This window comes from Kogia breviceps, chromosome 12 (genome assembly GCF_026419965.1).
Source record: "Kogia breviceps isolate mKogBre1 chromosome 12, mKogBre1 haplotype 1, whole genome shotgun sequence".
NCBI lineage: Eukaryota > Metazoa > Chordata > Mammalia > Artiodactyla > Physeteridae > Kogia > Kogia breviceps.
In genome coordinates, this window is record NC_081321.1 from 41,991,605 (window position 1) to 42,017,020 (window position 25,416).

A 25,416-nucleotide genomic window follows, 5' to 3' on the forward strand; every position below is an offset into this window, starting at 1 on the left:
GCCCCAGAGGACCTCCGCCCCCTTCTTCCAGTTCTAAGATGGTAAATCCAAGCAGTTGGCCTGCTGCAGTTCCTCCACCAGAGGCCCCAGTTACTTTTGCTCCTGTTGGCTGCCCGGAGACCAGTTTCAACTCATGACCTAGAAAGAAAACTCTGCTTGACTGATGTCTTCTTTTGGAGTTGCACAGAGAGCGCCTGGCAAAAAAAGAGTTCACCTCACTTCAGGTTGTATGGCCTGAGGATGTTGAACCTAACAGCCCCGTTTCCCTTTCTGGTTTCAGGTTTCTGAAACAGATCGTGAACTTCATCCAGAGAATTCAGCTGGAAAACCAAGACTGGAAGACTCTTTTTCTTCAGACAGTAGGCAGGAGCCAGGCAGAGACCAGGGATTCTTGGAACATCTTTCTTCCTTTTGGAGGACACTAAGTTCTGTTTGAAGACAAAGGCAGTTCAGTATGGCAGCAGGACTGAAGGGACACGAAGGAGTTGTTACAGTGATTTGGTGACAGTTCTTCAAACAACAGTGTCTTAAGGAAAGGTGGATCGAGAAACTCCTGAACTTTTGGGTTGCATTAAGTGAGAAATCAGCATGGCTCAGGTAAAAAGCTCTCGAGTCCTCCTCCTTCAAGATCACTGGGAAGCGTGTTTGCAATTTCACTCTTGAATGCTGCCTTAGTCAACATATTGACCAACCCAGTGAGTGAAGCTCTGTATTAAGCACCAGGGGGAGATCTAGAGGAAGGAAAGGAGACAGGCCACAGCCCCTGCCTTCAGGGAGCTTCCAGTCAAATGAAGGAGGTAGGCTATACTGCATCACAGGCCCTGATGGGACATTTGCAAAGCAACATGTACTCAGTTTACACTTGGTACATTAACTGCTGAGGGGCATGAGGGAGCGAACAGTCTGGTGAATGCTTCATTTGTTTTTTTCAACAGGAATTTAGTGAGTTCCTGTTACATGCAAGGCATTGTATTGGGAATACAAAGATGAATAAAATTGTCCCTGTCCCCAGCAAGTTTTCAGGCTAGTTGGGTTGGGGCCGGGGGAGATGAAGAGACACTCTATTGTTTATCTTTATATTCACAACACCTTGCCTAGTGGCTGGCTAGTAGTAGAGACATAGTGAATCTGTTGATTGAAGGAATGTGCAGTGATAGAGGTATATACACTGAAGAAGAAGGAATGATCCTTCTGCTTGGATGAAAAAAGTTGAAGCTGGAAGGATGCGTAGGATTTTGCTAGGTAAACAAGCAGAACAGGGCATTCAGACAAGGAGAACTGCATGGGCAGAGGCTTAGAGACATGGAAGGATGTGATGATGTTAGGAGTACTGCACGTAGTTTGCTAGTTAAGGAGGAAAGGATTTAAGTGGGGCTTGGTTAGAGGAATATGGTAGATAGTGATAGATGGGAACCTTAGGGTAAGGGAGTTGTTTCCTGGAGAAACAAGCAGAGTTGACTGAAGGGCCTTTTATGCCTTGCTGAGGGATTAGTCTTTATTCTGTAAGGAATGGGAACTCTCTGAAGAATGTTAAGCAGCAGAGTGACGTCACATCAGTGTATTTGGAAGGTAATTGTCATTGCAGGGATACAGGATGGATTGGAGAAACAGGATGACTTGATAGGTTATTGTAGTTATCTGGGTAGAAAAGCTATGTGCAGGCAACCCCAGAGCTGTTCCCAGCTTCCTTCCAGGGACCCTCCCCTACCAGTCTCACCAGGATGGCAGCCTGATTACAGTATAATTGGCTTTCTTCCAGCTGCATGCATAGCTTCCTCCTTTCCATGCAGAATAGGAACCCTTCAGTTTCTTCTTCCTTTGTTTGCAGCCCACCTCACAGCATCATTTTCACTCTTGCTTAAGTCTTTTTTTTTTTTTAATTTTAATTTTATTTTATTATTATTATTATTTTTTGTGGTACGTGGGCCTCTCACTGTTGTGGCCTTTCCCGTTGCGGAGCACAGGCTCTGGACGCACAGGCTCTGGATGCACAGGCTCAGCGGCCATGGCTCTGACCCAGCCGCTCCGCGGCATGTGGGGTCTTCTCGGACTGGGGAACGAACCCGTGTCCTCTGCATCGGCAGGCGGACTCTCAACCACTGCGCCACTAGGGAAGCCCGCTTAAGTCGTTTTTAAACTGCATGTATAGCAGGCAATGTGAAAAAATATGGATATGCACACATATAAATGGTGGGCCAGGGTGGGGGAGAGAAATTGTATATTCAACTCCAAAATCCTTCCAAGTGTTTTAATTTTTATATCTGTTATAATTGGCAACATCTAGGGATTTTAAAATCTAAAGGGAGAAATTAATCTAACTTTACTGATAAACATGTTTGTAGGACCCAATAGAATGTACATTTGCCACCAGTGAGGTCTGCCAATCATAAATGGGCTCTGTGAAGCTGAGTGTCATCAAGAGAGGAAGAAGGAAGTTCCCCTAGAAATCTCCCGTGTCAGTGGGTCAACAGGAGAGACCCTCATGCCCACACACAAGGCTTAGAAATACTTCAAAGTAATACATAGACACACGCTTTACCCAGCACAGTGCTAATGACAGAAGTGTCCGTGACATTTGATTATTCACTTGGTCTGTATCTAAATGCTGACAGATGACAAAGTGAGTAGTTCCTGGTGAGATGAGTTAGGGAGGACTCTTGAAGGAAGCAGGGTTTTGTGGTGAGGAGGGACGCTCCCTAGAGAGAAGCAGCATGTTAGTAGCTGGGTGTGAAAGGTAGTTCTATAGAAGTTGGCAGTCTGTTTTTGCCCTGCCCTGCCAGGTGACCTGACACCTCATCTCCTTTCAACTTAGGCAAGTCTCCTGGCTTGTGAAGGCCTAGCAGGTGTGAGTTTGGTTCCCACTGCAGCCAGCAAGAAGATGATGCTGAGCCAGATTGCCAGCAAGCAGGCCGAGAATGGAGAGCGGGCAGGTAGCCCTGATATGCTGAGGTGCTCGAGTCAGGTACAGCACTTGAGTCCATTGCGGCACCTGGGGGTCGGGTGGCCCGAGCTCTCTGCCAGAAGATGCCCAGCTTTGATTCCTTAGTGCTTCTATTTAGGGAAGTGGGAAAGGGGATCCAGCTGGGGAATGAATGAATGTGGGTATTTTAGAGGATACAGAAAAGGGTACAGAAAAGGAAGATCTTTTCTGTACAACAGCTCCTTAAAACCAGGGTACTTGGAGAGGAAATGAATGCGTACTTTCTCTAAACCTTTGGGGCACGTGATTTACTCTCATTTATAAGTTGTCTCAAAGCAGCTTTTTGGCCTCCTGTCTTGCGTTCTGAGATGGACTATGAATTTAGATTTGATTTGTATTCAAAGAGCCACCGAAAAGACAGCGATAAGTCCCGGAGCCGCAAAGACGATGACAGCTTGGCTGAGGCGTCTCATTCAAAAAAGACTGTTAAAAAGGCAGGTAATGGGGAATTCCCAGCGGTCCAGTGGTTAGGACTGGGTGCTTTCACTGCCGAAGGCAGTCCCTGGTCAGAGTCTTAAGATTCCACAAGCCATGCAGCACGGCCAAAAAAAAAGAAAAGGAAAAGGCAGGTAAGAAAAGGACAGTTTAACAACTGTCCAGAATAGGGCAGTCCTCTTTCTTCCCTCTCTGGCTCAACCCGGAGCTCTCCCTAGATGTTTTGCTCCCTCATAGCCAGTGAGTGTGTCACCCTGATTCCATCCAGAGACCACTTTGGTAATTGATCTCTGCCCTCTCTGAAACGTCCTTGGTAAGGGAAGGAAGGTCAGGGGAGCATGAAATTCTGTGGCAAAGGGGCAGGCAGACTCCCCCTCAGGTCAATTCAAGAGTGTTGGGTTTGACACAGCAGATAGCTTGCCTACCCTACCTCCTTCCTTAGAAGGTCTTTTAACTCTAAGGAATATGGGAGATGACAGCATCAGAGAGGTTACTTTGTCCAGCAGTTGGAAATAGACCCAGAGCAGAATGGGGGCAAGAAGGGGGCGGAGGGATAGCCTCATGACATACCTGACTCTTGCCCCCAGGTGGTGGTAGTGGAACAAAATGGTTCTTTTCAAGTAAAGATTCCCAAAAATTTTGTTTGTGAACACTGCTTTGGAGCCTTTAGGAGCAGTTACCACCTCAAGAGGCACATCCTTATTCATACTGGTAAGTCTCTTGCTCACATTCAAAGGGGGAGAATAGTCCATAGTTTGTGTTATATTTGTGTGTAGCTCTTGTTGGGTTTATTTTAAGGAGTGAATCTTAGAAATACTTACTAATAGAGAAGGAAAGTAAGTGAACGAAGCGGAGAGATTGTATGTATCTAGTGTCACTGAGACCAGCAGTTTGGGGACCCTGCCCCATTAGGTGTCTGTACATTACTAAAAGTTAAAGATTTCTGGGAAAATACCTGGAATGAGGTCCCTTCCGTGTATACCTCCTGATGTTCGCTTCTCTCTCCACCTGGGCCAGGTGAGAAGCCATTTGAGTGTGACATTTGTGATATGCGCTTCATCCAGAAGTACCACCTGGAGCGTCACAAGCGTGTACACAGTGGGGAAAAGCCTTACCAGTGTGAACGGTGTCATCAGGTAAGCTCACGTGTCATCCATTCACGCCCACAGACAAACTTTCTTCCCTAAGAACCAGGGCTTGCCACCATTCCCCCCTGCCTGACAAGGGGCCACCTAGCATTCCTTGCCATGATAGAGTTAGTACCTCAGGGTGATGTATATCTCCCTGACCTTATGCAGCTGATCATGGGTAGAGGCCATTAGAATAATTGTAATAATAATAATAGCGTTTCTTGGGTACTTACTCTGTGCTAGGCACTGTGAGAGCGTATTTGAAATTACTTTGTTTAACCTTCACATTAACTCCGTGAGGAAGCTGTGTTGTCCTGATTTCACCCATGGGGAAATTGAGATTTAGAGAGGTTGAGTTTCCCAAGGACACAGCAGATCCGGGACAAGGGACAAACTGAATCGAACTTCAGAGCAGGTGCACTTTGGAGGAAGAGATAAAATCTCTGCCCTGGGAGGTCAATATCTGATCTGTAGAGAATGTAAGAGCCAGGACCAAAATAAGACAAGAACAAGAGATGAGAAACGATAACAACTAACACTTCCTGGTTGCTTTGCTGGGTCTCAGGCTTTGCTCCGTGCTCTTAGGTTGAATCTGCAAAACACTAGAATGAAAGCTCCAGGAGGCAGAGACCTTGTCCCTCTGGTTCTCCACTCTGTCCTCAGCCCCAAGAACTGTACCTGCCTTGAGATAGATACTCAATAAATATGTGATAAATGAAGCAGCCACTCTGTGAGTAGGTACCTTTAGCCCCATTTTACAGATGAGTGTACAGATTCAGGGCTGTTAGATAACTTGCCCGAGGTCTCACGGCTACTAAGCACTAGGCCAGAATTGAGACTTAAGAGCTTGCGTTCTTAACCACTGTGCACTCATGCCGTCTGTGTATGTGCCAAGGGGGTATAGAATGGGATGTGTGCCTCTCCCTTGTGGGGAAGGCAGCGCTAGCCAATAGTAACTGAGTTTCTCCTCTCAGGCACTTAACCCTCCCTTTCTTCTCAGTGTTTTTCTCGGACAGATCGATTACTCAGACACAAACGGATGTGCCAAGGGTGCCAGTCCAAGACTTCCGACGGGCAGTTTTCTCTATAGGCGCAAGGGGCCCCGGGTGGTGGGAGTGATCAGAAGATTCTACCGAAGAGCGCACCCCTCTGGTCTGATGGTCCCACCACCACCCCGTCTGTACCTGTCCCCCTCCTGGAGGAGTGGACCCAGGAGACCAGAAGAGTGCATCGGGGACAGCGGGCCCCAGAGCTTCAGCTCTGTAAATAATCTGAGACTATGAGTATCTCGGGGAAGTTCCTTCAGCATTCCTGGGTAGGGAAGCTAGTCCCTGGACCCTTGTCTGAGGTCATAGGTGGGGACTAAAGGTACAGGACCAAGACTGAAGTGTGGCTCCCACAACCTTGGACTCCAGCTGGCAGCTGAAGTGGAAAAGATCGGGGAGAGGGATTTGTTTGGTCTGTTATTGTTTTTGTTTATCCAAAAACAATTTCAGCAGGTGCACTGTGGAAACAGGTAATATGGAGCTATAGAGTCCTAGTCAAAGTAGGGACTGTGGCTGGTCCAGCCCTCCCCCAAAATTGAGTTTTTAGTTGCAGTTGATCCTCAATGTTCCACAGCCCTGTACCTCATCTCCTGTTTGAAGGAGAATAGGATCAGGGATGGCAGCTGAGCTTACTTTGGTCTCCTTATACACTGTAGGGACAAAAGGAAGAACAGTGACAGGAGCAGACAAGGGCTGGATCCAAGAAGAGTGGACAGGTACCTCTCATTTCCTTCGGGGAAGAGCAAGAGTTGTGGCCATGGCTGTGTAATGGCCCATGCCACACTGGTACCTAATGGGGTCAGCTCAAGTGCCTTCTGGAGGAAACTTGGGTGAGAGTGGCCCGTGAAGCCCCTTTCCTTTCTCTCTTTGGGCAGTTGGTCTTGGAGATAGTTTTTGGCTACCTCGCTGATATTGACTCCTAAGCCAGACAGATGTTGAGCAGGAAATCATGGATGTCAAAGTGGGTTCTCTCTCGTTGTGCCCTCTTAGGAGCAACCCAAGACTAGCCCCAAGTTGGGTAACAGCTGTTGAAGAAACGAAAGGAATTTGGTGTCCCCTCACATGACTGTTGAGCAGTGTGAGCTCTTCTCCCTGCCCAAGTCCTATCACTGTATTCAGGTAGAGGAGATAGGGGTCTGGCCTTCAGTCCCAAAGAATAAGGTCTTGGCTTCCTTCATGATGGCCGTCCCTACCCAACCAAGAACTGCAGTGGGTGGGGATGCTGCGGAGAAAAAACTGAGGAGGAAACCTAACGTAGGTTTTACTCTTAATTGTACTCTTTGCTCCTTTCTGCTCCGACCCCACCACCCTGTCCACCCCCAAAAAAGCGATCAGGGGTGTGTGGGTGTGTGTGTGTGTGTGGTATGTGAGTGTTTTTGTGTGCTTGGAGATGGCATATTATTGAGCCAAACCCTTCTCTAGCCCTCAGCTCAGGGGAGGATGAGCATAAAACAGCCTCTCCTGACCACCTCCCCACCCCACAACAAATCTGAAGGGTGCTTGAGGTCCCAAGAGAAGCTGAAGAACTCAACTTAGGGGCCTGGAGGGCTTTGTTTCGGAGGGGTTTTTTAAGATTGATTCAACAGACTGGTGGTTAGGATGTTTCTAACCGAAACAAGGGCTTGTGAATATGAATTTTCTAAAGTGAAGTAAAAACCCTCTTTCTTCTTGCTAAGGAAAGGATCCTTATGGGAGGTTCTGGGGTTTGGTTGACTCCAAGGTTGTGGCCTGCCCTGACCTGTGGGGAGGAGGGGTGAGTAATTATGGAAGAATCATGGAGACTTGACTTGGTGAACCTGACCAAGCTGTCAGTGGGGATTTGAGATGGCAATCTCCAGGAAGTGATTTCACTTACCAGAAAAATGTAGGCAGTAGCAGCAGCAGACTCCTGGCTGTTACCTGTTCTGGAGGAAATGGCGGGGTGGGGGTCTCCATACTTCTGAGGTGTGAGGATTTCAGGGAAAAAGAAAGGAGGTGTGGCACCCTTTAGATCTTCCCTGACAGCATCTGAGATCCTGTGGGGGAGACGCTGGGGAATGTGTTTGCTACTTGTGCTCTTCTAGTTCTGTGCTGGCACTCCCATTTAATGTGGTCCAGAAACTAGACCGCGAGTCCTTGGACCTGCCCTTGGTCCCTACAAGTAGGGCATCTTTCTGCATGTGAGCTAGCCCCCTCCCTGTTAGAGGGCTCTGCTGGGGGCTGGGATTTGTCTAGGATACATTTAGAAAATTCTGTCCTTCCAAACACGCTTTTGAAAGTGGGAGGCTTTGCTTCCTGTCACCTGCGGCTAATCTGTTTATGGTTGGGGTGAGTTGGGGTATGTGTGGAGAGAATCACACGAGTGATCTGTGCCCCTGAGTGTGCGAATGTGTGTTTAGGTCCAGATGTGCCCTGGCCCTCTGCAGACTTTGGCTTCCTGCCTGGGTGGGCGGGAGAGAGGGAACTTCTAAGCGAATGTGCAAAGAGCCATACCAGAACCACTCCTCCCGAGGACTGGATGAGGGGAAACACAGGAGCAGGTGGTTAGCTCAGTTGTCCAGGTGCTGATGTTCTGGGGCCGTGGATGTGTGAGGAGAGAGGAGCTGAGAGGCCAAAGGAGTGATTTAGCGCCCAGGGAACCCAGGAGTTCCACTTACACCCCAGGGAAATCACAGACCAAGACCGCTGCAAAGGCTCCTGGGCCCAATGTTCCACCCCACTGCTGGGTGGGGTCTAGCACTGGAAAGCCGCCTCAGGTGTGTCTGGAGTGAAGGGAGAGGGAGATAGGGCCAGCTCTCAGAGACCAGGACATGGGATTCAGGGACCTGGGAAAGAGTAGAGCCAGTTCCTAGGTGGGCTCCTGTACCAGGTCCCACCAGCCCTGCCCTTCCCAGCACCCCAAGTCTTTTCCGTCCACTCCCCCAATAGCCTCTTGTCATCACTTAGCTACTGATTGTGCCCCCATGGCTTGACATTGGAGGGTTAAATGAGGTGTGGAGTCCGCCACAACTTTTAACCCTCTCCCCAGATGTTCTTTGCCTCTATGTGGCCCTGGGGCTTTTATCTTAATCCCTCCTACCCTACCTTTCCTCTCCATCCTCTTTTTTTTTTTTTTTAAATATACTTATTTTGCTATTGGGGGAGGGGAATATCAAATGAACAAGATCACTTTTAAATGGTAGTTTTTATAAAATGTTATAAACTTGTATCTTTTTACCATTAAAGTGCAGTGTATGTTCCTTCGTGATATATTTAGGATATTTAAATAAAAAGAAAATGGGGCTTTTGTACATACTATGTCCTCTTTGGGAAGAATATCCTTGGGAGAAGCTTTTTCACTGGGGCCAAAGTAGTTTTCTTTTTTTCCACCAAGTGTAACCAACCACCCCACGACTTCCAGCACCCTGTAAGCTCCCCTTTGCAGAGAGCAACAAGTAGGATAAATACAGGATGTCAGTTCAGAATAAGGAAAAAAAACATGCACAGCAGGACAGAATGAGGCCAGACACCAGCAAAGGCAGTGTCTCTCCAAGCGTGTCTGTAGGCCTCCTACGTCAGCATTACTTGAGGATTCACTAGCCCACCCAGCCCGCTGTGGCCGCTCCCCAGGCCACCCTACTGTGCAGTCTGTTCTGCACTTTTAAGTTTGGGGACCTCTCCTTGCCCTCAGGCGGCACGAGTGGTGCACAAGAGCTTTCCTGAGGCCCAGGCTCCACAACCTGCTCTGGCCTTGGGGTAAAGCAAACTGACAGGTGTGCTCTGAGGTAAGACTCTTTATTGTATATGTGGGGGGGTGGCCCCCACTTCTGAGGTAGGGAAGCAAGGTTGCCGCAGAAGGTAGTCCTCTCGGGTGTCACTCTGAGAATGAAGTATGGGTGACCACTCAGCAGTGGATTAGCCCCCTACCAAGCTGCTGACTGAGAGACCCCATGCCCCAATTCCCTCCGTCCCAGAGAAGAGCCCTGCAGTGAGTGTCCCTCCCCACTTCAGAGAGGGGCGCTTCCTGCCTCTTGAAAGCAGGGGTTGACAGTGGTTGTGATGGCGCTCTTGTAGAGAGGATTGTTGTCCTGGGGAAAGAAGTTGGAAATGATGAGGAAAAGTCCCAGGACTCCGATTTTATCTAGTCCTAAGAGGCCAGCCTAGAACTGGAGCAGGAGGACCCCAAGAGCTGATGGAAATTAACAGAGGAACCAGAGTAAGCCCACAGAGGAGGGCTAGGCCAGCGGGGAGGCAGCTAAGTAGAATGAGTCAGGGTGGAGGGGGAGGCGGTGAAGCAGAAAGCGAAGCCCACCTAACCAGAGGAAGCAAGGAAAACCTCACCCAGTGGGGTAGGGGGCAGCCTCACCTGCTTCCACTTGAGCTGCTGCTGCTCCTTTTCAAAACGACAGTATTCTCGGCGGTCATAGATTTCCACTGAGAGCCGGTAAGCCAGGACCAATCCCAGTCCCACTACCACGATGCCCCCCACACAGCCCAGCACGATGATTTGGGTGTGGTCTGACCCCTCTATGGGAAAGAAACGAGACTTCTGGGGGCCAGGGCCTACGAATTGATCACCAGTTACCCACAGTGTGTCCAGCCTCATCCAGCCTCCGCAGGCCCGCCTGTCATTGAAAACAGGGAACCTCCACAGGGTCCAAGGTTATCCCAGTGCTCAGGGCCTTAGCCTTGTCCGTTTAGTCCAGCACCTGCACTTTTGCCTGGATTCATTAGCTCTGCTTCAACCCCCAGCCTGATTTCCCATTGTCTTTACCTCCAGAGTTCTGAGGCCCTACCCATTAAACTTCCAGGGCCCCGTCTGGCATGTCCACAGCATCCCTGCCCACTTACTTTCCAGGGGTCTCACTCTCAGCATGACCCTGCCTCCGGCTTCATCCTCTGCCAGGAAGAAGAAGAGCTGGTTGTCGTGGGTCCTCTCTTTGCACCAGCCATCATCCAGGATAGGGTTCAAAGCCAGAGTCACGTTGGCATGGGCACATGCCAGGCTGCAATTCATGGCCAGAGGACCAGTCCCAAAGGCGCCACACTCTGCGCAGTCCCTGTCCAGCAGGTACCAGTAAGTTACCAGCTGGACAGAGGTCACACAAACCACATGCAGAAAGAGCAGGTGGGTGGGAGGGGCTCAATGAGCCCTGTGCCCCTGTTCCCAAGGCACAAGGCCTGAGGGCTCACCTGTGTCTCTCGCATGGTGTCTTGCAGCCTGAGCACTGATCACATAGGGCACCGTAATAGCCGTCCAAGCACTGGCAGCGGTTGCAGTTGCAGTATCCTTGCCCATTGCACAGCCCGCCCTCGGGACTGACACAGTTGTCTGTGTCCCCGCTGCATTCGCATGCTCTGCCCGTGCGATTGGCATGACAGTGACAAACTCCACATTGGCAGCGGCCAAAGCCTGAGGCAGAGCCACACGCAGGGTGACAGTCATACTCCCCACAGGCATTGGACACCACATGCCACCACAGGCTGCCTAGGGCTGACCTGTTGCTGTGCATCCAGTTCCCTCTCAAGGGTGCTGGATACCCTCCAACTCCTACACCAGAATCTTTGATTCCTCCCTTTAGTGCAGAGAAGTTCCCAGCACCTAAACACCCTTGGGGAAGCCACTCTGACCCCGTCCTTCTCCCCAAAGTCTCCAGGTACCTCCACAGAGGATTCCCTCATGTCGCTCACAGCTGGCATCATCACATTCGCACAGACGTCCAGAGCTCTGTCCGCTGCAGGTGCAGCGTCCACACTGGCACCGTCCCCTCCCACTGCACAGGGGCCCTGTGCCATTGGGGGCTCGGCACCCAGATTCCAGATCCAGGGAGGACAGCTCAGCCTCAGAGCACTCACAAAGTCGACCTAGGTGGCCAGGGACACAGCTGGGAGGGGAAGGCAGGGGAGGGAAAGGGGAGTCATAGATTTTGACCATGCCTTGACCTGCCTTTCCCAGAATCCTCTAAACCCAAGATCTCAAGATAGTTGGAGAGCCACCAGCGGCTGACAGGAGGCCAGAATATAATGGAGCACCAAGGAGTATTGGGGGGGGAGTTCTGGTGGAGGGGAGGGTTTGGCATTTCTGAGAAGTTTCAGGAGGTGAAAATCAGGGTGGAGTCTTGGGATGTCTATGAAAAAGATGTCTAGGGACGCCAATGGGAGGAGGGAAGGCAAGGGAGGAGGAATACAGGGGAGCCATATAGGTGAAGGGAAGCAGCAGGCCCTTACCTGCACACCCCGCATTGTAGGTGCCCCTGGCCGTCACTGCAGTGAGGAGCCTGGAGCTGGGTGTCACTGCAGTTACAGTCACACAGTGTTTGCAACTCCACAGTCAGCTCCTCTGAGAAGCCACGGGCTCGGAACCTCAGCAGATGGGGCTCTGGGAGGCAGTGGGTAGCTTGGAGAGTAACCAAAAAATTCACCTGAAGACGGGGCAGGCAGAAATCAAACTAAGATCATGTGCGCTCCTGTATGTGCACGGACACACACCAAACACACTGATCATCCTACTTCGTAGTAAATGAAGGGGTAGGGTGGTGCTAACACCCATCTCCTAAAAACACTCTTGAGGGGGCTGCTCGTTAAAGCTCCTCAGAAAGGATGGGTGGAAGGCTACCCCATGCTTTTTGCTTTGCTTCCTGGGCCTGTCCTCCATCTCTCCCTGCCTGCTCAATTTCCCACTCCCACCCCCCATGCCCTTCCTCCTCACTGTCTGATTGATTCGGACGTGGTTGCACTGGCCCCTGTCACCAGCCTCATGCTGTCTCTTCTCAGGACCCCCACACTGAGAATCGTAAGAGATGTGGACCCCAGGAGGGAGTAGAGAGCGATCATGTTCAAGGGTCACAGTGGATGATAGGCTCTGTGGAAAGGGAGAAAGAGAGAGTAACCATGTGAAGGCAGGACTCCAACTCCACCTCATGCCCTCTCCAGCTGTTCCAAATCCTGCCAGAAGCCCGCCCTCAGCCCACCTGGGGACTCCTTCCATTCTGCCCAGTCAGGAGGAGTTTCTGCAGGAAGGACCTGTGATAACCTTGAGTGAGAACACAGAATCCAGAGGCTTCTAAAACAGCATTTCAGTGCAGCTGCAGCGAAGGCCTGCGGGGGGTCAGGGGCTGGCCAGCACTGTAAATGTGAAGTGGCTATGTTTTTCAAACCCCAGGTCAGGACACATAACTGGTGTGTCCTGGGAAATTTGATATTGTCTCAAATTCTCTTGCCATGGGTTTAGAACATGGTCCCTGTTATCGAGAACGCTACAGTCTAGTTGCAGAGGTTAAGACCTAAACCCAAGAAACATAAATTTTTATGGTTCCTTCTACCTGTAAAATTGTATGGTTCCTGTGAAGAATATCTCCAAATTATTTATAAGCTTAGTGAAGGCAGTCTCCAGATGTCACATTCTTTATATACAGACTGACTGGGGGACAAGTGCCAGCCATTCCATCTGTTATCTCTGTGACCTTGGGCAAGTCACTTAGCCTCCCTGTGTCTGTATCCCCATCGATAAAATTGGAACACTAGTTTCCAAGCAGGGATTTTAGTGGGATAAATGAGACAGCAAACAGTGTGTGTACTCAGGACGGTGCTTGGCATGAAATAAAAGCTCAGTCTTGCCCAGAGCAGGGCTCCGTGCTCTGCACAAATGAGGCACTTAAGGTTTATGAATGCAAGAGTGACTGAGTGAATGAGCTAGTAATGACAGCCACATGCAAACTGTAGGTAGGAGCTGTGGAGTGTTACACAAGAAGTGATCGTCCCCTTTTAGTTCTACCACCGCACCTGAGGGTCCCTTTCCATCTTTCCCCAGTGCCCACCCTCCCCCTCCCCCCACGCTGGCCCCTCACATTATAAGCTTCCATGATGAGCTGTACCACATTGCTGGAGTCCTCACTCAGCTCCCCCACTGCGGACTTGGGAATCAGCTTACTCAGCTCCTGCGATGTGAGGAGTTGAGGGAAATGGTGGGTCACAGCTCTAGGGAAATAAGCTTCTGGGGTCTGGAAGGAGGGCATATGGGGGAAGGAGAATGGGCCTGTGAGGGAAGTGAGAAAGGCTGGGAGTGGGAGGGTTTGTCATTCAGACAACTCTCACCTGGTAGACAGGCAGTGTGGCACCGGTGACAGCAAAGATGGGCTGGATGTTTGCCGCAGAGAGGGCCTGGGCTACCTGACCCACGGAGGGGTAGTCCTGGAGCAGGGAGTCAGGACAACGTGAGCGCCCCAAGTCCCCCTCACAACACGCAAGGTGCCCTCCACCCAGGAAATCCAGAGTTCCACCAGCTGGAAGAGCCCTGGAGGCTTGGCAAGAAGGAGGGAAGGGCCAAGGAGTGGAGTGACTTGGGTTTGTCTGAACAGTGGGGGGACATGGAAAGGAGGAACTTCTGGGGAAGATGGCAGGGTGGTCATCACCCGTAAGGACAGTGAGGCTGGAGGGTGGGTTCCTGGGAGGAGAGGAGGTATGGCTCTGATGGAGCGGGGCAGATGAGGGTGGCGACTCACAAACTCTGGGCTGCGACTGTAGAGGCCATTGCTGTCCAAGTGGCAGTGCCCATCGCTGGGCATGAAAATGCCACCCAGCTTGCCATCCCCAGCTGTGTGGAATGTGTCATCTGAAGTGAACACCAGTAGCCGGGACACATTTCTCCAGCCAATCTGCTCCTGGGATGGGGTGGGGCGTAGGCTGTGCACTTGGGCATGGATGGCCCTTGAGCCAGCCCTACCTGCTCTAGGAGCAAGGATTTGGCCAGCCTTGTTCTGGTCAGTTTGTCCAACCCCCTGTCTCCAGCTCCCTGCTTCTCCCCAGCCCCTCAAACAGAGTTGCTGCTAGTGGAGGCCTTCTTGTGAATTAGAAAAACACGCCTCGGGACTTCCCTGGCGGTCCAGTGGTTAAGACTTCGCCTTCCAATGCAGGGGGGTGCAGGTTCCATCCCTGGTTGGGGAGCTAAGAACCCACATGCCTCGTGGGCAAACAACCCAAAACATAAAACAGTAGCAATATTGTAACAAATTCAATAAAGACTTTAAAAATGGTCCACATCAAAAAAAAAAGGGGGGGGGGAGACACCTCTTCCTCAAGACATTTTACTCCAACCCACCCGCAAATTGTCAAAATAGATATGTAAACTACAGGGACTATAATACAAAGACCACCCCCTTGAACTGTGAACTGCATAACCATAGGTGACCATCTTGGCCCCAAGCAGCCCTTCAGACTCAGGGCCCCTCCCCGCCCCCTCACCTGGCAGAGGGCAGCCTGCAGAATGGCATCAAAGCCACCTTCAGGCGAGTCCAGGTTGCCGGACACGCTCTGGCGTCCCACCTCCCGTTCGAAGGCCTTAGCATCCCCGGTGAGGGGTAGCACATGGTGAAAGCTGAAGGGCGGCTGGCAGCGCTCCAGCCGGGTGGGGCAGGGGTGGCGAAGCTTGGAGGGCACTGTGCTCACGAAGGGCAGCACCATTTTGTCCACGAAGGAACCAAAGCCTGGGAGGAGGGGTCATGAAGGCAGTGCCAGAAGTCACTGGACAGCAGCAGGATGTGGGTTGGGGGGCACTGCTGAGGACTCAGGAGGGGAGTCCCTGGGAAGTGGTGGGCAGAGGGGACAGTCATAGCGGAGGTGATGGGAGAGGGTGCTCCTAGAGGGCGGGGACCCAGGACCCAGCAGGGGCAAAGGGGTAAGAGCACAGGTTCAGGGAAGTGGAGGATGGAGATGAGGAGGGCACAGCAGTGGGCAGGCAGGGGGTTGGTTAAGGCTGGGGAAGAATGGATGGGTGTGCGGTATAGCAGCAGCATAAGATGAAGGAGGGGATCTTGAACAGGGGAGGGATGAGTGCAGAATGTACAGCAGGGATAATGGCGTTTAGACCTTGTCCTGGAGACACGGGCCTGAGAAGTGGCATCAGGGCAGTGTCCAGGTGGGTGCATCTAGGGCACTGTCTGACCCTGGGAGCTGTCTGAACACAGTGTCTCCAAACTCAAGGCCTCAGTTACCCTTCCAGTAAAATGAGGAGTCCTACTGGACAGTCTCTCAAACCCCCTGTAGCTCTGACCTAGAAGATAGATGTCTCTGGGGAGAGATGTTAGGAACCCGTGGCCTGGCCAGGTCTGTTAAAAACCGGGAGAAGGCACAGTGAATATTCTGCCCCTTCATTTCTATCCCCCACATAACCGGCTGGCAAAAAAAACTCAGGGCAGCTACTCACCTGAGTCTCCCTGCTCTTCCCTTGAGGGCATACTTTCACTTAAGTAAACCCTTGCTTTACTTTCTTGAAAAAGAACAAAAAAACGGGAGAGGGCAGGTGGGGCCCTTGTGTGCCCTAGACATTGGCCGAAGCTAGGTTGGCGGTTGGTTAGAGGCAGAGGGCCGGCAGGTGCGGGACAGGGCTCCGCTGGACTCACCAATGCGCACGGAGTGGGTGACTTCCTGCAACCTCACCAGCAGCGCGTGCCCAAGCTGGCGCACGCGCTCCAGGTCGTCCTTCATGGAGTAGCTCAGGTCCATAAGGTAGTACAGGTCCACAGGGTATCCCTCGGCTCGAAGGAAGCGGACCCGGAGCTGCTGGGGCTCTCCTGGGGGTGGAGGTAGTGGGGAGGTCGGTGGGGTGGGGTGGAATCCCAGCCCAGCCCCGGGCCCGGCGGCCCACCACCCCCTAACTCACCCGGCCGCAGCATGACCCGGACCCGCTGCGGTGCCAGCTGGGTGGCCCCCTCACCGCGGGTGCCCTGGCTGAGCGGCTCGTCCTGCAGCACTTCCTGCTGGCCGCGGGGCTCCTCCAGCTCCCCCGGGGGGCAGCCCCGGGCCAGCAGCTCCTCTCGCAGGGCACAGCGCCGCACCTCCGCCTCCCCAGACGCCGTGAAGTTCTGTGTCGCAAGGGGAGGCGCGTCGGGACCCTAGTCCCCTGGACCCCTCAGCCCTGCTCCCAGAACCACCCTGGCATCCTGGCCACTTCCAAGCCCTCCCCTGTCAGGCAACTCGTGGGCCCCCCACCCCGATTCCCTCCCCTCCCTTCCTTCCACAGCTACCCTTGAACGCCGTCCTTTCTTCCTTGTCAGAGTCCACTTCCTACAGCACCGCCCCTTCTCCTACGCTTATCTGGATGCCCCCTTTCCCCAGATACCCTACCTCTCCACTCCCCCAGTGCCACAGACTTCCTGTTAAGATATCAAGGACCTCACTGACATTAAAAAAGGAAGAGCCTGGGGCTTCCCTGGTGGCGCAGTGGTTGAGAGTCCGCCTGCCGATGCAGGGGACACGGGTTCGTGCCCCGGTCCGGGAAGATCCCACGTGCCGCGGAGTGGCTGGGCCCGTGAGCCATGGCCGCTGAGCCTGCGCGTCCGGAGCCTGTGCTCCGCAAGGGGAGAGGTCGCATACCGCAAAGAAAAAAAAAAAAGGAGGAGCCTGACCTCCTAGTCCAACCTCCCCTGAATGCTCAGGCCAAAATGGGAAGGGGGTCAGACTGAGACCCACAGTCCCTGGGAAGGGGAAGGATAGGGACAGGAGAGAACCCCCTGCTCCCCTTCAATGTGTCTGGTACCCCTGGCACTGGCTGGGAAGCCACAGGGGAAGGAAATGGTTAGAGTGGCTTCTCAGTTCACCCGGGTGCCAGCCTCTGGTCGGGGGATTGGAGGAGACAGACATATACCCAGCTGTCCCAAGAGTCCCTGCCTGGCACCTCTGGCCTGGCACCTCTGGCCTCTGCCTCCCACTGTCTCTGAGTCTTCCCCTTCCCGGCCTCCCAGATTCACTATGTGCCTTTCCCCTGGACCCACTCAGTTTTGTGGCTCTGCCTCCTAGTGAGTGTGCCCTCATTTCTTATCTAACTCTCCATCTTCCTGTGAGAGAGACAGTTCTTCCCCACCCTCCAGTTCAGGCGCCCCCTCATGCTCTGCTACACCATGAGCCCTGTCTCTTTAAGGCATAAACAAATGAACAGCCTGGGACTTGCCTGGTGGTCAAGACTCCCTGCTTCCAATGGAAGGGGGTGGTGCTGGTTTGATCCCTGGTCGGAGAGCTAAGATCCCACATGCCATGCTGCATGGCATGGCCAAAAATAAATAAATTAATTAAAATTTCTAAAAAAATTTTTAAAAAACAAAGAACAGTCTTGTTTGACCAGCCAGGGAGACACCCTCTCCCCAGCATCCTTCTTGTCACTTAGGTAGCTCAGGCCTTTTCCCCAAAGCCCACAGGCTTCCAGCTCCTTCATTTCTACCATCCCAGTCACAGGCTGCTACATACCTAGGAACATGCCCCACCCCCAACACAGATCCAGAGACCCAACCACATACTTTCTGCAGTGGACTGACCCCCAACATGATGATATTTGGAGATGGGGCCTTTGAGAAGAAATTAGGGTTAGATGAGGTCATGAGGGTAGAACCCTCATGATGGGATTAGATCCCTATAAGAAGAGACACCAGAGGGCTTGTCCGCAGCCCATCTGCAAGCCAGGAAGAGAGTTCTCACCAGGAACTGAATCAGCTACCACCTTGATCTTGGATTTCACATCCTCCAGAACTGTGAGAAATAAATTTCTGTTGCTTAAGCCCCCTAGTCTATGGTATTTTGCTATGACAGCCCAAGCTGACAAATACACTTTCTCACATGTACACCCACAAAAGATCCCTCTCCCTATACACAAGCATGAGTTCCAGCAGGAACATGCTTCCTCCAAATTTATGGTCACAAGTCTTCTCCACATATACACAGATACAGACATAAACATACATGCGCAGGAACCTTGAGTGCATGTGCATGCACACACACATACACACACGTACAATCACAGACAGGAGTCCTATGTGCACAAACTCAGTCACACACACAACTACAGAGTGCACCCAGAAAGTCACATATGTACCCACACAATCACACTCGTATATCCAGGCTGTACACACACATACACTTGGTTCAAAGGCCACAGGCCCATCTTTACCAGTTGCTTGCACCATGCACAGCTCGGGTGTGAGAGGATGCACTTTTGACAGGAGGGAGCTGGCTGGCAGGACCCTGGTAGGGACAGCCCAGGATCCCCCCATTCGGTGGTCTCCTGTGGGGATGAGATCTTGGTGTCCAGTTCACTTTCACCTCTGCTCAGGGCCAGCAGGAAAACAAGGACCATTGACAAAGCCACCATGGTCTGTAATAGGATATAAAGGGGGACATGTGGGTCCTCAGCGAGGGCCCCCAAGCTCTCAGCCCTCTAAACTTAGCCTGTGGTTGTCCCTCTCAAAACTCTACCCCAACTCTTTATCTCTCCCCATAGTTTCACTTCCCCCTGTGGATTCAGCAGTTTCTTCAAAATGACAGGAAGGGGCAGATCCCAGGCTAGGGTAGGAGCCTTGGAAAAGACCCAACCCTCCTGCGTGCAGGCTTCATGAGGCCTCACTGGGCAAAATAGCCTAACTAAGAGTCTGGAGAGTGGACCTGGAGGCACTAAGGTCTGCAGACAGGTCTATTCACCAAGATTCCAAGCTATAGTGTAAAGAGAACCAAACAGGAAACGGACCAGGTCTGGTCCTGCCTCAGTCACTCACTGGCTGGTGTCAAGTCAGATTTTCTCTCTGAGCCTTAGTTTCCACAACCGTAAAGTAAGGGAGTTGAAAAAATAATCTGACAGCCCTTCTAGCATTCATAACCTTGGATTCTGAAGGAAGAGGGTCAGGGGCTCTAAATAAGGGGGATTAGGAATGAGAGGAAATAAAGCTGGAGCAGATGAGAGAGTATGTGAAAGAGGCAGGGAAGGTCAGCTGTAACTGACTGACGTGGTAGCAAGAGGAATAAAGATCAGACCATAAGAAGAACTGTCTAAAGGTCTGGGATAATGGAGGAAGGCAGGCCAGGTTTGATAAAAACTTCTCTTTCCTGTACATTGCACAAAGGGGATCTAGATTAAAAATTTGAATAGTCAATTTATTACCATGCTTCAAAAATCAAAAAGTTAAATCCCAGTGGCCGTTTTTATAGAAATGGAAAAGCTGATCCTAAAATTCACATGGAATTGCATGAATAGCCAAAACAATCTTGAAAAAGAAAAAAGTTGGAGGACTCACACTTCTCACTTTCAATACTTACTACAAAGCCGCAGTAATCAAGACAGTGTGGTATTGGCATAAGGATAGGCAAATAGATCAATGGAATAGAATTGAGAGTTCAGAAATAAATCCATCCCTTATGGTCAGCTGATTTTCAACAAAGATGCCAAACCATTCAATACAGAAAGAATAGTCTTCAACAAATGGTACTGGGATGACTGGATATCCACATGTAAAAGAATGAAGTTGGACTCCTACCTCACAACATATACAAAAATTAACTGAAAATGGACCAAAGACCTAAGTTTAAGTTGTTAAAACTATGAAACTCTTAGAAGAAAATATAGGGATAAATCATCATGATTTTGGACTTGACAATGGATTCTTAGCTATGACATCAAAAGCACAAGCAACAAAGGAAAAAATAGATAAGTTGGACTTCATCAAAATTTAAAACTTTTATGCATTAAAGGACACTATCAAGAGAGTGATAAGGGCTTCCCTGGTGGCGCAGTGGTTGAGAGTCCGCCTGCCGATGCAGGGGACACGGGTTCGTGCCCCGGTCCGGGAGGATCCCATATGCCGCGGAGTGGCTAGGCCCGTGAGCCATGGTCGCTGAGCCTGTGCTCCGCAACGGGAGAGGCCACAACAGTGAGAGGCCTGTGTACCGCAAAAAAAAAAAAAAAGAGTGATAAGACAGGCCACAGGATGGGAGAAAATATTTGCAAATCACAGATCTGTTAAGTATCCAGAACATATTAAAGAACTCTAACGGGCTTCCCTGGTGGCGCAGTGGTTGAGAGTCCACCTGCCCATTGCAGGGGATGTGGGTTCGTGCCCCGGTCTGGGAAGATGCCACGTGCCGCGGAGCGGCTGGGCCCGTGAGCCATGGCCGCTGGGCCTGTGCGTTCAGAGCCTGTGCTCTGCAACGGGAGAGGCCACAACAGTGAGAGGCCCGTGTACCGAAAAAATAAAGAAAAAAAAGAGAAAAAAAAAAAAGAACTCTTAACAACAACAAAGAGAAAAACAACCCAGTTTTAAAATGTGCAAAGGACTTCGATGTTGCTTTAAAGAAGACAGACAAGTGACTAACAACAGATAAAAAGATGCTCAACATGATTAGTCATCAGGGGAATGCAAATCAAAACCGCCAGATACCACTTCACACCCACTAGAATGGCTGTAGTCAAAAAAAAAATAATAGAAAATAAGTGTTGATGAGGACGTGGAGAAAATGGAGCCTTCAAACATTGCTGGTGGGAATGTAAAACGGTACAACTGTGGAAGACAGTTTGGTGATTCTTGAAGAAGTTAAAACACAGAATCACCCTAGCACTTGACAATACCACCCCTAAGGATATCCCTAAAAGAATTGAAAACGGGTGTTTAAACAAACACAAACTTGTGCAATACTGTTCGTCGCAGTACCATTCACAGTAGCTAAAAAGTAGAAACAACCCAAATGCCCATCACCTGATGAATGGATGAATAAAATGTATGTCCATACAATGAAATATTATTTGGCCATAAAAAGGAATGAAGTACTGATACATGCTACAACGTTGATGAACCTTGAAAACATTGTTAAATGAACAAAGCCAGTCATGAACAACCACATATTGTACAACTCCATTGATATGAAATAGCCCGCCTAGACAACTCCATAGAGACAGAAAGTAGCTTAGTGTTTGCCAGGGGTTGGGGAGGAGGGGAGGATGGGGAGTGACTGCTTAATGGGTAGTTTTCTTTTGGAGTGAAGAAAAAGTTCTGGAACTAGGTAGCAGTTACAGTTGCACAACACTGTGAATGTACTTAATGCCCCTGAATTGTACAATTAAAATGGTTAAAATTATAAATTTGATGTGTATTTTACCACAATTTAAAAAACCAAAAAGTTAAGATGATAGAAATCTCCCAATCCTAGCCCCCATCCACCCCAGTTTCCACATTTAACTTCAAATAAATAACCATCATTTATTATTATCTTTTGTTGCCTATAATCTTTCTAGAGACTTCTAGTGTATATACAAACTAACATGAACACATATATACTCTTCAAATGATAGAATCAAACAATATAATTCAACAAATGCTAGAATACTTTACACCCAGTTTTGCATCTTACTCGGTCAGACTAGTTTTCTTGGTGTTCCTGCCACCCAAGAAAATAAAGAACTCCCTTGTTCATTTCTACAGCTATATAGATTTCCATTGCATGGATATGTCATGTTGTATTTAGTCTCTTGTAATGGGAATTTATGTTGTTTCTAATTGTTCACTATTATAAACAACACTGCGGTGAAAATTCATGGATTTATCATTTCACATGTGTGCATGTTGTAGGATAAACCCCTGGAAGAAGATTTGTAGGGTTAATAAATAGGTATCATTTGTAATACTGGTGAGTAGTGCCAACATAACTGACATGACCTCCTGAAGGGCTGTGCCAGTTCACATCCCCATCAACAGTGTATTTGAAAGGCCAGCTAACTCCTTGTCGGGAAGCATCTGCATCCTTCTCAGCCTGGGCCGAGACTCAGTACCAGATGATCTGCACGGGGTGTGGCAAAGGGGTGTGGTGCCAAGTTGCTGACCACCCCTGTCCTGCTCCCCGCCACCTGTGACCTCAGGCATAGTAGATATATATTTAACAGAGCCTCCACCCTCCTGTGAGAGGCTAGCCCAGGGCTCAGCCTCAGCGTAACCTCAGCCTCGTTGGCTCTGCACGCCTGTGGTCGGAGAGGCTGGGGATGCTGCAGCAGGGAGCCCAGTTTTGACTCATCTCTCACAGGTGGGGCTCTGGGCCACACTGTCCCCCGGGATAGGACAGTCCCAGAGGGCTCAAAGGAGTCACTCATCTCCCCTAAAGGGGGCCCTTGGACTCCCCTCCCCAACCCCCTTCTCCCCTCCTCAGAATACATGACCTGCCACCTGCTTCTCTTAATCTGTCTCTCCCTTCCTGTTTCCCCTTCCTAGTCAGAAATCTGATTCCATCTCACAGCTACTTTTCTCTTCTCCACTTCTTCACAGTTTTTTGTTTAACTTCCTTTCCCACTCTGATCCTAACCGTAGAATGGCAAAATCTTCTACTTCAACCCCCTCTTTTTGCAGATGGAAACCTGAATCCCAGAGTGGTGAGTGACTTGCCCAAGGTCCCCCAGTGAACTACAGCAGAGCAGGGACTGACACAGGCCAGGCCTCTTGCTTTGTTTGCTGCTTTCCCCCCCTCCAACCCGGGCACCATCTTCATGGAAAGTTGTGCCTTCTCCCCACCAGCCCCAATGGGCTCTATCTGATCCCCTTTCTCTTTCCTTCTGGCCTTCCTGTATCTTTGCTTCTCTCCCTCTGAGGTTGTCCATTTTCCTGGACTTAATTCTGACTCCAGTACGTACCCCACTGCCCCCTGAGGAGCTGAGAAAGAGAGCATCTCCCCAACCCATCCAGATCTCCCAAGTCAGGAGGAACCCTCTGCTGCCCACTCAGAGTCACAAGGAGGGGACAGAACTGAGCCACTGTCTTCCAGGAGTGTGGGATCTGTGGCCAAGGTGCCAACCGGGAGGAGGCCTGAGCCGAGCACAAGGCATCAGGCAGCAGGGATGGCAGCTGGGGAGTAATATTGGGAGAACCTTACCTCGTCATAATCCGTAACACATAGCCAGCAAGCAAATGATAGCACTCATGCATCCCCTACCTCCTTTTTCTCTCTCCAGTCCCACTCTTGGGAAACCAACACAAGAGGAATGGGTGGGTGGGGAGGGAGGGCTTGTGAGACTGGAGGAGGGAACAGGAACAGGAGATCTTGGGAATGCAGAGAGCTCTTCAGAGCCTTTCTCAAGACTCAGCTGAACCCTGGGTGTCTTCAGGTCAGAGCCCTTTTCCCAGGAGGTTAGGACCAGGTGGGGCCTGGGGGGGGTAGGAGAAGGAGGCAGGAGAGCTGCTGCCCTGGTACTCACAGGTGCGAGCGGAGCAGCCCTTCCTCCCTCCGGTGGTAGCAGAGCCTTTGTGTACTGATCTGGGAGGCTGCAGAGGAGGAAGTGACACACCCCAGGGTGGGGGAGACTTGGGGCTGGTGGGGGTGACTGACCTAGGAGAAGGTGGAGCAGACAAGGATGAAATTGGGCCAAGGGAGTTGATGATACAGGGATCTGGAAAAAGAAGCAAGGAAGCTCATCTGTTGAGCACCTATTATGTACTGGGTGTATCATAATGTTACAATTCATTCTCACAGCAGCAACCTCATGACATAGGTGTTAACCTCCCTCCAGCCCCCTAATTTTACAGATGTAGAGGCTTAGAAGTACAAAGTATTTTGCCTGAGGTCACATAGTTAGCAACTAGATGGTCTGGGTTTAAATCCAGGTCTGCCTGCCTCCTAAATTGGTGTTCTATTTCCTCATATAGGAACATGACAGGAAGGAAGAAATATGGAGGCAATAAGTACTGTCGGAGGGGGAAATTAGTGACTATTGTTCATTCTGAAAACCTGGTGCCCACTGTCTTACAGTGTGTGCTTAACTATACGGGCTCTGGAGCCAAACTGCCCAAGTTCAAATCCTAGCTCTATCACTTACTAGTAGTGGGACCCTAGGTAAATTACTTACCCTTCCTGTGGCTGTTTTCTCATCTGTCAAGTGGAACTCATAGCATTATTGTGAGAATTAAATGAGATTATTCGTATCAAATGCTTAGAGGAGAACATGGCACTTACTAAGGGCTCGATAAGAGAGAGAATGGGTGGATGAGAAGTAATGGGGGTGGGAGGCTTTGAAAAATTCAAGGACCAGACAGCTGGGAAATTGGAGAAACAGGCACAGGGCCAGGCTCAGAGAATGAAGTTGGGGGGCCAAGGAGCCAAGTGGTGTCGGGGCCCAGGGTGTCGGTGGAGGAGGAGAACTGTGCTAAGCTGAGTGCAGGCATGGCAGCTGGAGCCGGGCAAGGACGAGGCTGCAGGGAAAAGAGGCTGAGGCCCACACTTGACCACAGGGAGTTTTGAGAAGGAACTGGACGTGACGTCTGTTCACAGGTCTGTCTCCTCCACCAGCAACGGACTGATTGAAGCTGCAGGGTCCATCCCCTAGCAGGTGTTCAGTGAACATCAGATGGGTCATAGGAGGGGCAACTGGGTAGAAGGGCATCCTCCTCTGGGTGGGCTTCAGCCACCGGCTCAGACATCTTGCCCTACCCCCACAACCAAGGTTGCCATGGCAATGACCCCTCCTTCCCCACAGGCCCTGTGGTTTCCTCTAGAGTTTCTTTCAGTTTCTTCTTCTGCTTTCCCCACTGTCCTCTCCTCTGCCACTCCCACATCCTCAACCTTTCTCTCCCACATGCACGGGTCATTGGTGAAGACAGCCAGGTGCAGGTAGGCAAGGCAGTGTCCCAGGGAAGAATGTGGGTGGAGGTGGGTGTTAATGGGGAGTCACAGGGGGCAGGGGAAGAGTCCAGGGGTGCAGTGGCAGAGGCCAAAGTCAATGGGGCCGAGGTTGGGGTGTTGCAGAGGTTAAGGCATGCAGGGGCAGGGAGAGGTGTTAGGACAGAAGGTAACAGTGGGGTCGTGGAGGGCAAGCAGGGTCACAGGGAGAAGGGTGGGGGCAGAAGGAGTGACTCAGAAGGTGATAGTAGGGTCACAGGGTAGGCGGCTTACGGGGTGAGGGGCTGGCATAAAGCAGAAACACTGTAACTTAGATGTACACCGTGGTTCTTTTCGTCTGGGGCCAGGGACCCTCATGAGAACCAATTGAAACTGCATCGACCTCCTCAGAGAAGGGCAGATGTGCATGTATACAGAACTGGGGGTGGGGATAGCCTAAGGACCTCTGAGGCCCAGTACCTTA

The 25,416-nt window shown here is 50.7% G+C and overlaps 2 protein-coding genes across 11 annotated transcripts in view; one reads left to right on the forward strand and one right to left on the reverse strand.

The window, feature by feature from the left end:
- Nucleotides 1–25,416, forward strand: part of ZNF740 (zinc finger protein 740) — a 28,594-nt gene that overhangs the window by 848 nt on the left and 2,330 nt on the right. Inside the window, exons 2-7 of one of the 9 annotated variants that reach the window (XM_059082130.2) lie at nucleotides 281–597; nucleotides 2,813–2,962; nucleotides 3,325–3,414; nucleotides 4,003–4,126; nucleotides 4,433–4,551; nucleotides 5,546–8,817. In XM_059082130.2, coding sequence (XP_058938113.1) covers nucleotides 589–597; nucleotides 2,813–2,962; nucleotides 3,325–3,414; nucleotides 4,003–4,126; nucleotides 4,433–4,551; nucleotides 5,546–5,635 — 582 coding nt within the window. In that variant the 5' untranslated portion in view covers nucleotides 281–588 and the 3' untranslated portion in view covers nucleotides 5,636–8,817. Of the gene's footprint in view, nucleotides 1–280; nucleotides 798–2,812; nucleotides 2,963–3,324; nucleotides 3,415–4,002; nucleotides 4,127–4,432; nucleotides 4,552–5,110; nucleotides 5,265–5,545; nucleotides 8,818–25,416 lie in introns of those variants that run through there. The other 8 variants (XM_059082134.2, XM_067009378.1, XM_067009379.1 and 5 more) reach the window with 8 other exon arrangements.
- Nucleotides 9,327–23,612, reverse strand: ITGB7 (integrin subunit beta 7). 2 transcript variants are annotated; one of them, XM_059082140.2, is made up of 15 exons: nucleotides 23,536–23,612; nucleotides 18,484–18,687; nucleotides 16,207–16,408; nucleotides 15,947–16,117; nucleotides 14,790–15,031; nucleotides 14,051–14,209; nucleotides 13,644–13,739; nucleotides 13,397–13,486; nucleotides 12,259–12,411; nucleotides 11,778–11,971; nucleotides 11,211–11,434; nucleotides 10,743–10,962; nucleotides 10,401–10,609; nucleotides 9,916–10,076; nucleotides 9,327–9,637 (listed from the first exon to the last, which is right to left on the reverse strand). In XM_059082140.2, exons 2-15 carry the CDS (start codon nucleotides 18,682–18,684, stop codon nucleotides 9,557–9,559), a joined length of 2,403 nt encoding a protein of 800 aa, XP_058938123.1. In that variant the 5' UTR covers nucleotides 18,685–18,687; nucleotides 23,536–23,612; the 3' UTR covers nucleotides 9,327–9,556. The 2 variants fall into 2 exon arrangements, with proteins under 2 accessions (XP_058938123.1, XP_066865469.1); XM_067009368.1 differs by lacking the exons at nucleotides 18,484–18,687; nucleotides 23,536–23,612 and adding an exon at nucleotides 16,571–16,605.